General features: G+C 59.4%; 1 protein-coding gene across 1 annotated transcript; it reads left to right on the top strand.

Moving 5' to 3' along the window:
* The first annotated feature begins 7,556 nt into the window (after positions 1-7,556).
* BARHL1 (BarH like homeobox 1) lies at positions 7,557-13,638 on the top strand. Its single transcript, XM_011370045.1, has 3 exons — positions 7,557-8,161; positions 12,066-12,288; positions 13,389-13,638. Exons 1-3 carry the CDS (start codon positions 7,696-7,698, stop codon positions 13,636-13,638), a joined length of 939 nt encoding a protein of 312 aa, XP_011368347.1. The 5' UTR covers positions 7,557-7,695.
* The last annotated feature ends 214 nt before the right edge of the window (positions 13,639-13,852 follow it).

The following is a 13,852-nucleotide window of genomic DNA, read 5'->3' as shown; positions in this document are numbered from 1 at the left end:
GCCAGTCAAGAGCCTGGATCCCAGCTCCACCTAGCAATTTCTGCGACGCTGAGCAAGTGTCCTAACCTCTCTGTGCTTGTCGGTGAGACAGAACCATGACTCAGTACAGGACGGTTGTAGACTGTGACTACATTAAAGAGTGTGTCACGTGATAGGCACAGGGTCTGGCACTTTTAAGCAACAGATAAATGTGAATTATCATTTTCTTGTTAATCGAGGGCCCTGAGAAGGGGCAACGAGACCCCGTGAGCCATGAGGGGCGAGGGTGAGATTTCAAAGGAACAAAGGCCTGCGTGTCCAGGTGCATTGAGAAGGAAAAGCTATTTTGAACCGAACCCACTTTTTTGCTCTGAAATTCCCTGTGCAAAGGAGAAGGGGACTCATTAGGACACGGAGTTTCCTGAAGGACCTGAAGTCAGGCTCCAGCCACCGAAGGGTGGGGCAAGCTTTGCTATGACAACTGGAAGGATGCCCACCGGTAAGGGGCCGCTCCGGGCCTGCCTTTCCAAGGACCTGGGCCAAGGAGGCAGTGTGGACTCGGCTAGGGAGCGCTGTGGGATATCTCTTGTATGTCTGATCATCACGTCTTGCCCCAGGAGGCAGACAGGGCGCTGTGGGACTCGCTGGGGCTGTGACTGGTGCCCTGGGGACAGCACCCTCCATCCTCTGCTGCAGAGCCCTGCCTCTGGGTGCTCCCCGCCCCTGACGGAAGTGGCTGTCCTCAGAGAGTCCCTCAGCTCCTTGTCCTACAGCGCCACCCACTGGCAAGTCCCAGTCGGAGGCCGAGAAGGTTCCTGGCCATTTCCCTTCCTCTCTCCCTCCCCCGTCTTGGCTCTTCCGTCCTCATTAATTATTTGTGCCCGCACAGAGCCCCAGGTCGGGTTCCGATCAGATTCCACCTGCTTAAGTCTCCTGCTGCCTCAGACAAACGCCTGTCCTCGCTCGAGACGACCTTGGCTGAGGGGTCCCCTACATACAACTTGGACCCCTCTGGCTGCCCTTCATGACGCGGGGTAGAGTCTCGAAGGTTCCAGCCTGGAGGAGCCTTGGGGCTCATCCGTCAGCCTCCTTCCACCCCCTCCACCCCCCACCTCTACATATGCAAATTAGATGTTGAAGGAGGCCAAGTTCACTCAACAAGTTAGGCCACTAAGCTGCCCGAGGCCAGTAACCAATGTACTGCACGGTCCAGGGTCTGTCCCCCAAAACTCCTCAAAGATGGGCGGAAATGGGGAGAGCTTCGCTTCCCATCCCAAATCCTGCTAATCACACGCCAGTGAACACCACGCGGGAATGGGCGTCACCAGAGGTGTGGCCTGTGCCCCCATTTTTGCTCATTTCCCTGCCGGCTGGCATTTGGGAACATTCTACCTCCTGGATGGGTTTCCTGACAACACCCCTCGCCTCTCCCGTCAGAGATTTAACCAAACAAAGAGGCCCTTGTGTGCTGTCTGGAGGGAGGGGGCGGGGCGGGCAGCTGGTCTGGAGCCTCACCTGGATGGCCTGGAATTCCTGGGGGTCCCCTCTAAGGCGGGAGGGAGGCCGAGGCCGTGCCAGCCACGCTGGTGTGCATTCGGCAGGAGGGCGGGCGAGAGCAGGCCTGGGGTGCAAGACGCTCCGTGGAGCCTTTAGAAACAGGACTCGGGAAGCTGGGAGGCGGTTTGGGGGACATCTAGTCCTGCCAGAGCTGACAGAGGGCTGCAGACTTCCTTAGCAGCCCCGCTGGGCCTGGAGCAGACCTCTGGGCCGGGCGGTCCAGCTTTCTTTTTCATGCTAAACCCCCACTGACTTTAGTCTATTTCCAGAGTTTTCAACCAAAGCCCAAACCTCATTCATTCTCTCCCTTCCTCCCTCTCTCATAGAATCAGATAATTAATACTTTTCTTGGCAAAAGGAAAAGGGAGTGGGGGGTGAGTCTGCTGTTGGGCTGCATTTTTATCAGGGATGGTGTATCAGGGAGTCGGTGGCTGTTTCTGCGATCTGCCTGGCAGGGGCTCCTAGGAGCCTGAAGAGAGCACACTGTTCAGTGGCCACACATCGAAGCCCAGTCCCAGGGAGGTCTGAAAGAGATAGTCTGGCTCTCTGGTTCACCCACCCCAGCTCCCCAACTAGTACTGATTGAGAAACCACAGATTCGGGGGTTCCGAGAAAGTACATCTCCATGGCAGCAAGCAGACCAGCAGCGGGGGCGCCAAGGCGAGCCTGCATCGCCAGCAGACAGGCTGTGCCTCCAACCGCGGGCCTTCTCTTGCATTTATCCTTATGCACCAAAATGGCCTTTTTGCTGCATCTCTTTTTACTTGGGAAACCTTCGATGCTTGAAATTATTAAAAGAAAAAAAAAAAAAACCAGGTTGGCTTTTTATACAGGTTCCTAGAATTGAATGCAGGTAAATTATCAACTTAAATCCGCAGATGAAAATTAATCTACGAGGGAGATTTAGATTGATGGGCACCACGGGACACTGTCACACGCTTTTTGATGCTGCCAGCATCTAGCACAGTGGTGCGTGGTGCGTAGGACAGACTGCACGCTTAGGAGGGAGAAAGGAGAGAGGCGGGGGGGGGGGGGCGGGGAAGGAGGGAAAAGAAAAGAGAGAAAGAGGAAAAAGGAGAGAGAGAAGGAGGAAGGATGACGGAGGGAGTGAGGTAGGAAGGAGGGATGGAGGGAGGAAGAGAGGAAAAGAAAGAATATGCTCCTTTTCTGGTTCCAAAACTCCATGGGGTTTTCAGCCAAACCAACAAAAATGGTTGAGAACAGCATGACCTTGAAGCCCACGAATTGTCCAAATCCTCATCCAACCCATCTGTCTACAGAGCAGAGAGATATTAGCACCCAGGACTGGCCTAATCATCCACACCCCTTACCCACTTCACATGAAAAACTGGTTTGGGTTAGAAGGCCCTCAGCAAAGGGGCAGCTGACCTCTCCAATGGGGGCCTGAGAGAGAAGCCTGGGGGCTCTAACCTGCCAGAGAAAAAGCTCTGGCGATGATTATCAGTAGTTATACTATAAAATGCATATGAAAGGACCCTAGCCGAGTGCAAATGACCACGTGAACTGGACAGCATCATCCCCATCTTACAGCTGGGAAAACCGTGGCTCAGAAAGTGTTTGCTCAAGGTCACGGAGCAGGGCTGAGCCTCTGGCGAGGCAGGTAAGGCCCTGGCCCAAGGCACAATATTTACAGGTTGCCCCCCAAAGTCAGTAACTGAGAGAAACAATATATCGTAATGCAGTATTTTGTAAATCAAAAGAGTAACAGCTTCGATAAAGACTTGTGTGACTCGCCTCACTCGCCTGGCCTGGAACCTCGGCCAGGATCCTACTTCAAGTGTGGCCAGTTCCGGAGTCTGCATCCTCAGCCATCCTACCCGGCCCATCTTTATACCGCCCCAACCGCAGTGACTCAGAACCGCGAAGGATGCCACTCAAGTCACGACCCACTCATAAGGAGAGAAGACCCCGGATCATTGTCAAAGAGCTTGGAACGCGTCTCCCTGTGTGGCTCTGCCTGCTGAGCCAGGCGAGCGAAACCGGCCAAAACCACCTTCTCCGTGCTCCAGGGCTGAGTGGCATCCAGAGCGGAGGGAGGCGGGGTTGGGAGGACGGAAGCCACTGTGGCTCAGCCAGAGGCCCAGGCCCCCCCGGGCCCGTTCAGGCCCAAAGCCAAGCCCAGGTGCAGACGGATGAGATTCCACAGCCAGGCCGCCTCCTTGCAGTCCACGGGCCTCTCCCACCTTCTCTTACTATAAACCTCTGATGTTAACGTCTTTGTGCTGAAAAAAAAAAAAAAAAAAAAGGCTGAGTTCTGGGCAGAGTTGATGTGCGGGTCGGGAGTGGGAGCGGGGCCAGAGCTCAGGCCTTCCCAGGGCTCAGGCTGTCCCGGCAGCTACCTTCCTGCCCCGGAGAAGAGCCAGGGCCCCTTCTGTGTGTGTGTTGAGGGGTGGGGCGGGGTGCGGATCTTTCGAGGGCTTTAGGTGTATCAAGAAGCTGATGTCTTAAAGAGCAATTTCAAAGGACGGGAGGGGCAGGAGTTAGACTGTGAAGCTAGAGGTACCAAAAGGAAATGGGAGGCTGAGGAGGAGGGTTTGGAGTCCTGAAAAGGGGCCTGGGCCCTGGGTGGCAGTCCTGGGCCCTCCATTCAAAATGGATGGCCCCGAAAGCATCACGTTGATTCCCTTTCCTTCCCCTGAGGCCCCCAAGCCCCTCCACCAGGCCTGGCTTCCTTCCTGGGGAAGGGCCGCCAGCTAAGGACCGGGGCTGAGGCTAGGGAGGGGGAGAAAGGGCTGCCTCCTGCTGTGTAAACAGAGAGCTCTGAGGGATTGAGTACTTTGCTGAGGTCCACACCCAGCTCTGCGGGACCTCAAAGCCCCGCACCCCTCCAGGACCCACCAGGCTCCTTTCTCAAAGGGACAGGTGGATCGCCCACCCAGGACCCCCTGGATGCCTACTAAAGTGCCAATTCCTGGGCTCCTCTCAGCTAAGCAAGAGCCCAGGTGAGCACACGCAAACCTGTCAGGCTGCGGACAAGCTGAGATGCAGAAACTACCCAGGTGATGGAGAAAAGAACGCAGGAGGCAGGTGGCGGAGCTGCAAATCCCCGAAGAGGAATGAGAGACGTTAGCGAGGGCTGGATCCGCCAGTAAATTTCAAATAAAACAAACCGCATAGAATGTTTTATCTTGTAACAGAGGCGATGATTCAACACTGATGATGGTGTGCTAACAACCTGTTAAATATTCTTGGGCTCCTAGAAACCCCAAAGAGATCGCTAGGGCTGCAGGTGTTGGGGTTCACGCTGTGCTGTTAGACCCTAAGAGGTTACCCCCCTCCCCGCAACTCACGTTGGCCGGCTCTGCTCTGAACGCTGCGCAGAGCCGGGCGCTGGCCCAGGCTTCGCTTCGCTGGGTCGGGGATGCAAACCCAAGCCTAAAACCCCGCAGGCCAGAAAAGGTCTCTTCGATGCCTGATGCATGTCCGCCCAGGGCAGGGGCGCTTGGGACCCTCGGGCAGACAGAGAAAGACGCCGACTTTCTTGCGGCCTGGCCTGGAGTGTCACGGCCTCTAACTGGCCCAGGAGGCGGGTCCCGTTGACCCAAGTTGGGACCTCGTGTGCTCCAGAGATGAGGTTCCTGCGGCGATGCCGAAGCAGGACGGGAGAAGCCGGGGCGGGCCGGGAGGGTGGAGAGGGCCACGGGTCTCCAGAGGCGCTCAGAGCAGGGCGGAGGCTCAATCTGGGGACTGGCGGGGAAGGGTCCTGGTGATTTACGCCCCTTCCGCTTCTGCCAAACGAAAACGAACGAGCGGCCCTGCTCGGCCCGGCCGTGGGAGGCGCCCACTGCAGCGGCCGCCAAGCCAGGGCGGGGGCCTGTCGGCTCGCGCGGCCCCTCGGCGCCCGCCCTCCCGCCTCCCCGACAGCTTGCAGCCGAGCCAGGCCCGCCGTCCCCGGGGAGCCGCCCGTCCTCGCCCCCAGCCCGGCCGGCGGCGGGTCCGCTTCCAATCTGCCGGCGGGCGCAGGGGGAGAGCGCGGGGAGCCGGCTGGAGGCCACCGCCGACCTCGCCCTCGGGGCAAGAAAGTTTCTGTTCTGTCCGGCCGCGCGAGGCTTCCCCGGGCCGGGTCTCGGGTTTGGGGGTCACGGGCGCCTCACTTTTCCGCTGCGGTCTCGGACTCTGAGCCCGACACGCGGGGCGCGGGTGGTTTTCTAGGGGCCCTAGGGACGGGGACAGGAGCGCGCGGGGCCGCCTCGGAACGCCGGGGCTCCGGGCGTGGACGCGCTGCAAGGCTGGACTCCCTCCGCCCTTGGACCGCGGACCCGGATCGCGATCCCAGGGGCCGCGTCAGGAGGGTCCAGGCCTGGGACGCGCTTTGGCTCTGCGCGCCGCGCTGGGCGCCGGCACCGGAGGCCAGAGGCCGAGACCTGAAAGGCGCGGAGCGAGCCCGCGGCGGAGTGGGGAGGGCGAGAGGGCGCGCCAGGGACAATGAAAGGACCGCGTTTCCGGCGCTGCCTTAAGAATACACCCGCGGGCGAGCTCCCGCTCTGCGTGGACTAAGAAGCGGTTTGCAGATGTCTACACTCGCCCTCGGAAGCTCTGGCGTGGTCCTGTTCAGAGGTACAGAAACGCCCGACCTGCGGGCCGCGCCACGGGAGGGCTATCGGCCAGGTCCGGGTCCCTGCCTTTCTGGTGCGTTGCGTCGCCTCCCTCACGGATTTCTCGGGGTCCCCCCAACGTCCCAGACACGATCTTCCCGCGTTCTCCACCCTCCCTCCACCGGGAAACCGCCGCTCCCGCCCCTTCTCGGGGCAGACGCCAGGCTTTCCCCACCCCTGCCAGGCCGCAGGGTCCTAAGAGGGCAGAGAGAGGGCTGCAGATTGTCTCACATTCGAAACATCTAGAACCCAATGGAAGTGCCCGAAAGCAGTGCAACGTAAATCAAAAGCTCTCCCCCGCTGCAGGACAGGGCTTCTCCGCACGCACACTTCTCTCTCTGCTGGGTTTAGCCCCTTTCCGTTGCTGGAGGAAGAAAAGACGAGGGAGAGAAAAAGGGTCTATGACAGCCCCGCGGACGAATCATTTGAATAATTGTGAGAAAGGGTCGGGGGAAACTTAAAAAACCTCACATCCCAACCCACCGGCAGTGGCAGCCGGCTCCGGGCCCCTCCCCGCCGGCCCATGCCCCCCTCAGCTAATCACCCTCATTAGAAGCCTCATCACCGGCCTAACGAAAGCAAACCGTGTGGAAACCGCCAGTAAACAGTTGGGTCTGTGCTGTAATTAATTCAGTGTCTCTTTTAATCAGACTGAAAGGGAATCGGGCAGCGGCTTGCGGAGCTGTGACATCACCCCCAAAATCGGCCGGAGCCAATCAGCTTCATCACTCCGGGGACACGTGGGCGAGTCCCCTTTAAAAAAAAACACACACACACAACATAACGAAAAAAAAAAAGAAACAAACAAAAAAAATCCAGCCCCAAAGTAAAAGTGACACAAGTTCATTTTTTAAAGGAAGGGGGGGAGGCGAAGGCGCGCGCGCAGGACCGGCTGAGAGCTGCACCCGCGGGGCCGGGAGGCGCTGTCCGCGGTGCTGACGGGCCCCGCAGCGGAGGGAGCGCGGAGAGAGGAGCTGAGGGCCAGGTGGAGCGTCATGCGCCGCGGGCCGCCGCCGCCGCCGCCGCCGCTATCCGCGGTACTGACGCCGCGAGGTGCGCCTCGTTCCTCCGGCTGGTAGCGCGCTGCTCTCCGCGGTGCTGACACCGCTGCCTTCCGTTCCGCCACCGCTCGCCTGGAGGAAGCGCGCGGCTCGGATTTTTCAAAAGCCGTTCTTTATTTAGATCCCAACATCCTCGCATCTCTTCTGTACCAGAGGAGCTCTCAGGCCGTCCGTCTCCCCCTTTGCTCGCCCCAACTTGGCGCACCCTCCCTCGCGTTCCTCCCTGACACTCCCACCACCCCCCCTCGGCTCGGCGGCTCCGCGCGATGCTGCAGAAGACGCGCTGAGCCCTTTTGGATCTAATGCGCAGAGGAGGTTGGCCCAGAGCTCCTGGGCTCCCCCGAGGCTGAACTCCGTCCAAGGTGCCCGCAGGCTCCCTGCCCGCCTTCCCCATGCCAGCCCGCAGCTAGGGGCAGGGGCAGCGGCGGCTGGGGTTGGGGGTGGGTGGGGAGCTTTTGGGGAGGACAGGTCGCGGCTTGGCTATGGAAGGCTCCAATGGCTTTGGGATCGACTCCATACTCTCCCACCGTGCAGGCAGCCCCGCCCTTCCCAAGGGGGACCCCTTGCTTGGGGACTGCCGCTCGCCCCTGGAGCTTAGTCCGCGGTCCGAGAGCAGCAGCGACTGCTCTTCACCGGCCTCACCAGGAAGAGACTGTCTGGAGACGGGCGCCCCGCGGCCTGGAGGGGCGTCGGGCCCAGGTTTGGACTCTCACCTGCAGCCTGGGCAGCTCTCAGCCCCAGCCCAGTCACGCACAGTGACCTCCTCCTTTCTGATCAGGGACATCCTTGCCGACTGCAAACCACTCGCGGCCTGTGCACCCTATTCTAGCAGCGGGCAGCCGGCCGCCCCTGAGCCAGGGGGCCGTCTTGCAGCCAAGGCCGGGGAGGACTTTAGAGACAAACTGGACAAAAGTGGCAGCAACGCCTCGTCAGACTCCGAGTATAAAGGTAAGAAAATGGGAGGGGGAAACTTGGGGGCTATGCTCTATTTCTAAAAACTGGCATTAAAACTTGAGTGCACACATGTGGGGACACGCACATGCTCGCTCGGGGCTCCCCCAGGGCGCAGGCTGAGCACTCGGTCTTGTCTGAACCTTTCAGCCGGCCCGTGGCTATGCCTTTCAGCAACAAAGAGTCCAATGGAGAGAGTGGGGAGAGGGATACGCTGTGCCCCAGGACAGAGTCCCCCAAAATGCACAAGGCAAACTTTCTAAAATTCACCTGGGGCCACCCTTCCAGAGGTGCTGGCGGGCAGGAGAAAGTTCCTATCCGGCCAGTGGCTAACTGAGCACAGACTTTGTGGAAACGACGGAAGACCCAGTGGGTTCTGCTTGAACGCCCTTTCATAAGGGTGAAAAACTAGCAAGAAATTTCAGCTGGAGCCTTGAGAACAGTGAGAACGTTCCGCTCTTTAATCTGAATTTCCAGAAGGGAGGAGAAACTGGACTTTCCCTCCCACTGGGCCCAGTGAGATCTGGGCCCTGGGGATCGTAGAAAAGAAAGGTTTGCTTCAAAGTAGAAATGGCAGGCAGGCGGCTGCCTGGACGCAGGTCCAGAGGTCTGGCGGAAAGGGGGAACCTGCACCCACCCAGCGGTGCTCACCGAATTTAATTCTTATGTGCACTGAGCAGTCGATGTCAGGTTGTGTGGGACCCAGAGGTTCCCAAGGAACCAACCCCCACTCCCCTCTGCCGGGGTCACCGCCCTTCGCTCCCTTTTCATCTCTGTGAAGCTTTTCGTAGCTGTTGTTCCCTTTTATCCCGTCTCAACCAGGGAACCGAGATCCGGATTAAGAGGAAAGGGAGAAGGGAGACAAGAAAGAAGGAAGAGAGGATAGAAGGAAGAAGGGAAGAAGGAAAGAAGGCGTTTCCTAGTTCTATTTCTCACCCCCCGCCGCCGCCTCGATTTCTCCCGATGCTAGCTCTTTGGCCGGGCCGGAGGCACGAAGAAGTCCGGAGGCAGCAGGGGACGCAGTGTCAGGGCTTTGCGGGGAGAGCCCAGTGGACCCATCCAGCAGGAAACGAGGGGCTGTCAGAGGCCATTCAGAGCTCGCTCTCGGCCTTATAATTAATTTCTGGAACCCTTTTCATGAGACAAAACTTCCCTATAAAGGCGACTGCTTTATTGACTTGGGGCCCTGCACCTCCTGGCCCCTATTTGCACTAAGTCTTCGCAAAAATTTAGCAAGGCTCATTTAACACTCTTCTTCTGACCAAGAATTCGTTTTGAGATATGCCCTGACCTCAAAATGAAACTCATTTGGGGCCTCGCCCCACACTTCACTGCCCTCTGCTTCCCCACGGGCCGGCCGAGCCGCCTTCAGCTTTGCTGGGCCAGTCGTGCCTGAAGAAAATGGGCAGGTGGAGCACAAGCAGCCAGGAAGCAGGTCTAGAGGCATGCGGGCCAGCCACCCCTGCTTCTGCCCCTGGGGGCTGTCGACAGAGGCAAAGGAAACTTGTCCCGGAGAAAGGCAGGCGTAGGGCAAGGGTGAGGAAAGCAACACGAATATATATTTGTAACATCGTTTTATTTCTGTAATTCTCAACAACAACACACCCCGGCTTTGTGGTCCCCGACATCGCATGCTAACTAACGTCTGGTGCTGGTGCCGGTGAGAGAGTCTAGTTCGTCAGCTTTTATTTCTTTGCCCTTAGGTGGGATTTTGAGGAGAGGTTTCGTTTAAGATAATTGGAATATCAATTTCCTTCTCCTGTCCCTGATGATATCTGATCCGGGAGGCAATGAGGGCCGGCTGTCCCCATATCGCTTAAATAGGTTTATAGCAGAGGGAGGTGCAAGGTCTCCACCCCCACCCCTAGGCGCTGCCGCCTTTGCGCCTGCAAAGCCCCGGGCTGGGAAAGGAAGTGGGGACATCCGCGAGTCCGTGTCTGGAGTGTTTCTCAAACATGGAGGCAACTTTCAGAGGGCCGAGTTACATCGGAAGTCTGGCTGAGAGGCAGACACACTGAGCCAGGCTGGGTAGGCTTCGCCCCGTCCATCTTCCACGCTGAGGAGTGTTTTCCCCAAGGAGGGCGTCCAGAGGGATGGTCAGTCTGTCCCGAGTTTCTAGTACCAAAATAATATTTAAAGAAGCAAAACTCGGCTTTGAAGTAAGGCGGTCTGCCGCCACGCTAGCTGCTGGAGCCAGCCTCTGCTGAGAAGCCGAGGCGGCTCTTTGCTCCAAGCTGGCGAGCGGGTGGTACTGGAACTCTGAGGTGCTGAGGTGCGGCCTCCAGACCAGGGTTGGGGGCCCCACGGAGTGAGCCCGTTCTGCAGGCTGGGGCCGAGTGGTTGGGAAGCTGCCTCTGAAGGATCCAGCCTGCGTGAAAGAGGGAGTAGAGACAAGCACCCCCCTCTCCCTGACACCACAGCTCAAACCCCCCTCCCCACCTCAGACCTCAGTCCCCAGAAGTGAGGATTTTCACAGTTAGTCTGGGCAATGAGGTCAAAAAATAAGGTTTCCACAATATCAAGTCTGAGGTTCGGGTGGCTTTTTCCTGGCACTGAATTAAACTTTACCTGCCGGCGTAGACAGAATTCGCCCTCCCCATCCCCACACACCTCCTCTCTCGAGGGGGCCAGGCCCCTACGTGGGGAGCCCAGGTGGGCAGAGAGAGGCCTGCCGGCCTGGGGTCGGCGGGTTTCTCCCCAGCAGCCTCTCCCCGCACAGCCGCCTCCACGCGCCGGTGCGGTGCCCTCCCGGCCTCAAACCGCTGCCTTTCCGGTTGAAAATTCTCACTCCCTGGTGGCTCAATTAACCGGATTATTGTTTCCTACAGAGAGAAATCAACTCGCATTCAGCTGAACCCTGTCACTGCAAACGCCAGGCACAATGAAACTCACCATAAAGGAAAAATAGAGAATAAGAGTGGAGAAGCCCCAGCCCCAGCCCCAGCCCCAGCCGCCAGTTTGGGGGGGGGGGGTGGTTCTCTTTGGTCATATCTTCGCTTTACGAGAAGAAGGAGGGAGATCACCGAGCTCGTTCCGTTAAGCGCGCGCTTCTGGGCAGTCAACCCCGATCCGAAAGCGGTGGAGAAAAAGCCTGTGCCGTCCGCCCCCGCTGGGGTGTCCCCACGGAGGGGCGGAAACACACGACCGCCACGCGGAGATGGTGGGAGCCACAGTGGGCATCGGACCCACAAAGGAAATAGACCTCGGCGATGCGCGCATCGCATCGAGGGGCAAACGCGTCGCTTGTTTTTCCGAGTGCTTCGCGCTCCGGGATCCGGCGGCGCTGGGGACTCGCCCCGGGCGCGCGCCTTTCCGCGCCGCGCACCGTTGTAGCTTAAGAATCGGGCAAATCAACATTATAGATTCGCATCCATACAGGGGCCAGGCGGGATGTGGTTGTAATTATTTGTCCTTCGGGACAGCGATTCGCTCTGGTGTGAACAGCTTTCAGTCCCTCCACGCGGGTTTTTCTCCCCAGACTCCAGCCCTCAGCTTCCTCCCTCCCCGACCCTGACGCGCGGCCGGAGAATGCGGAGGCGGATGCGGAGCGCAGCCCCGCACCCCTGAGCACGCACCCGCGCGGCCCCCCTCTGCAACCCCTGGGGCCCTTTTCCCGGCGCGTAGACCAGATCGCTTCGTTTATCCCTCCCCGGAGCGCGGCGGAGAGAAAGCGGGTTGAGTGCTTTCGGCTTTGGGTTATTTCTCCCGGTGGCGTCAGTCCTCCTGGGTCTAGGGGCCCCGAGGTCCCGCCTCCCAGCGGCTTTGCTGCGGCTCCCACACACTTGAAGGTGACGGGGCCATAAACATCCGGAGCCGCGTTTATGCGACTGCGACGGGCCAGCGGCCGCTGGGACGGGAGGGCGGCCAGGCCGGGCCCTGATGCGCCACTGTGTCTCCGCAGTGAAGGAGGAGGGCGACCGCGAGATCTCCAGCTCGCGGGACAGTCCCCCGGTGCGCCTGAAAAAGCCACGCAAGGCGCGCACCGCCTTCACCGACCATCAGCTGGCGCAGCTGGAGCGCAGCTTCGAGCGGCAGAAGTACCTGAGCGTGCAGGACCGAATGGAGCTCGCCGCCTCGCTTAACCTCACCGACACGCAGGTCAAGACCTGGTACCAGAACCGCAGGTGAGGCCCGGCTGCGGGGCAGGGGCAGAAAGGGCCCCTTCTCCTTTCCTAGCTGCCCCTCCATGGGGCAGGTCAACTGCCTGATGCAAGGGGAGGACCCCTGAGCTTTCGTTATTCTATAAAAGTGGAGAAACTGAGGCACCGAGGACAGAAGGCTTTGCCCCAAATCCACGATGAGAGAGACGGGATCAGACTGGTCCCCAGGGCCTGGTCACCCCCCTCCAGGACAGGTGGACAGATGCATGGGCCAGCGGAAGCCCAAGGCCTGCCCCCCTCAGCCTGGTCCTACCACCCCCACCTCGATCAGCCCTAGCCCCAGTCTTGGGGCTGCTGACTTCTCCCAGTGGACACCCCAGGCCAGGAGAGAGTGGTGGCCTGTGTCCAGCATGTCTTTTGGGCAGGACTGGTAGGCAGCCCCGGCTGATGTAGGCCAGCCCAGGCAGCTGTGGGGGTGGAGTGGGGGGAGGGCTCTGAGCTCCCCGGGGGGGCCCCCTCAGCCTTTCTAGTACCCAATCCCAGGAGAGAAGCGGCCCAGCCCCAGCTCCTTGGGCGCTGGGTGACTGGGAAATTGATTTTGGGAACTGGTCTTAAAACTGGTGTTTTCTAATCTCCCTCCCTAACGCATTGGCCGGATGAAGATACATATATACAGAACACACACACATACCCACACGCTCGACCCACAGTCACACACACCGACACACACACGTCAACGCAACTCACACAGTCGGACGAAGCACGCACCACAGTCGCTCCCACACTTTTAGCAGAGGCCAGAATGGTGGTGTCCATAAACAAGCCTCAGAACACATCGCCCCATTAATAATAAATACCGATTACTGCTCCGGGCATCAATAATTAAGGTCCGTTACAGTAATTACACAATTATGATGATGATGAATAATTCAGGGAGGGAAACAAGGAGTTGGTGTGGCTGAGCTGGCCTCTGTGGGACCTCGGTGGGCTGGCCCAGCCTCCTCCGCCAGGTGCACTCAGGGGCCAGGGCTGCAGCTCTGGCAATGCGCTGGCTTCGACTTCCATGCTCTCCCCAAACCCGCCCCACGCTCTGCCCCGGGCCTCCCCAATTCTCCGCGAGACAGGCCGCAGAGCTTGCCCCAGGTCTGGGACCTGGGTGCCACACAGACGGTGTGCGCCGGCCGCGCGTCTTCCCTGTTTGCCATCTCTGGCCTGCGCACTGCCACAGATGCGTGCCAACTGGGCTCCCTCGGAGGTGCTGGCCTCCGCCCCGCCGTTGGTGCCACTGGGAGAAAGAACCGCGCCCCCGTCCACGGCTACCCCGACCGACCCCCAACCCCCGCTGTCCTCCGCACGGCGATCTCGCCCTCCTGAGCCCTCCCGGGTGTGCGGATTCGCAGGGGGAGCGAGGTTAGGTTCCAGCTTTGGGGCCAGACGGCCTGGCTTACAACCTGGGCTCTATGGCTTTCCAGACCATCTGGGAAAACGGCCTGCGCCTCAGTTTTCTTATCTGTGAAATGGGGATGAACGGCCGCGGGCCGTTTAAAGGAGCCAGTGCGTGTAACACGTGAGAGCGGTGCCTGGCGCT

This window comes from Pteropus vampyrus, unplaced genomic scaffold (assembly GCF_000151845.1).
Source record: "Pteropus vampyrus isolate Shadow unplaced genomic scaffold, Pvam_2.0 Scaffold158, whole genome shotgun sequence".
Classification (NCBI taxonomy): Eukaryota; Metazoa; Chordata; class Mammalia; order Chiroptera; family Pteropodidae; genus Pteropus; species Pteropus vampyrus.
This window is presented reverse-complemented; position numbering and strand designations above follow the sequence as displayed.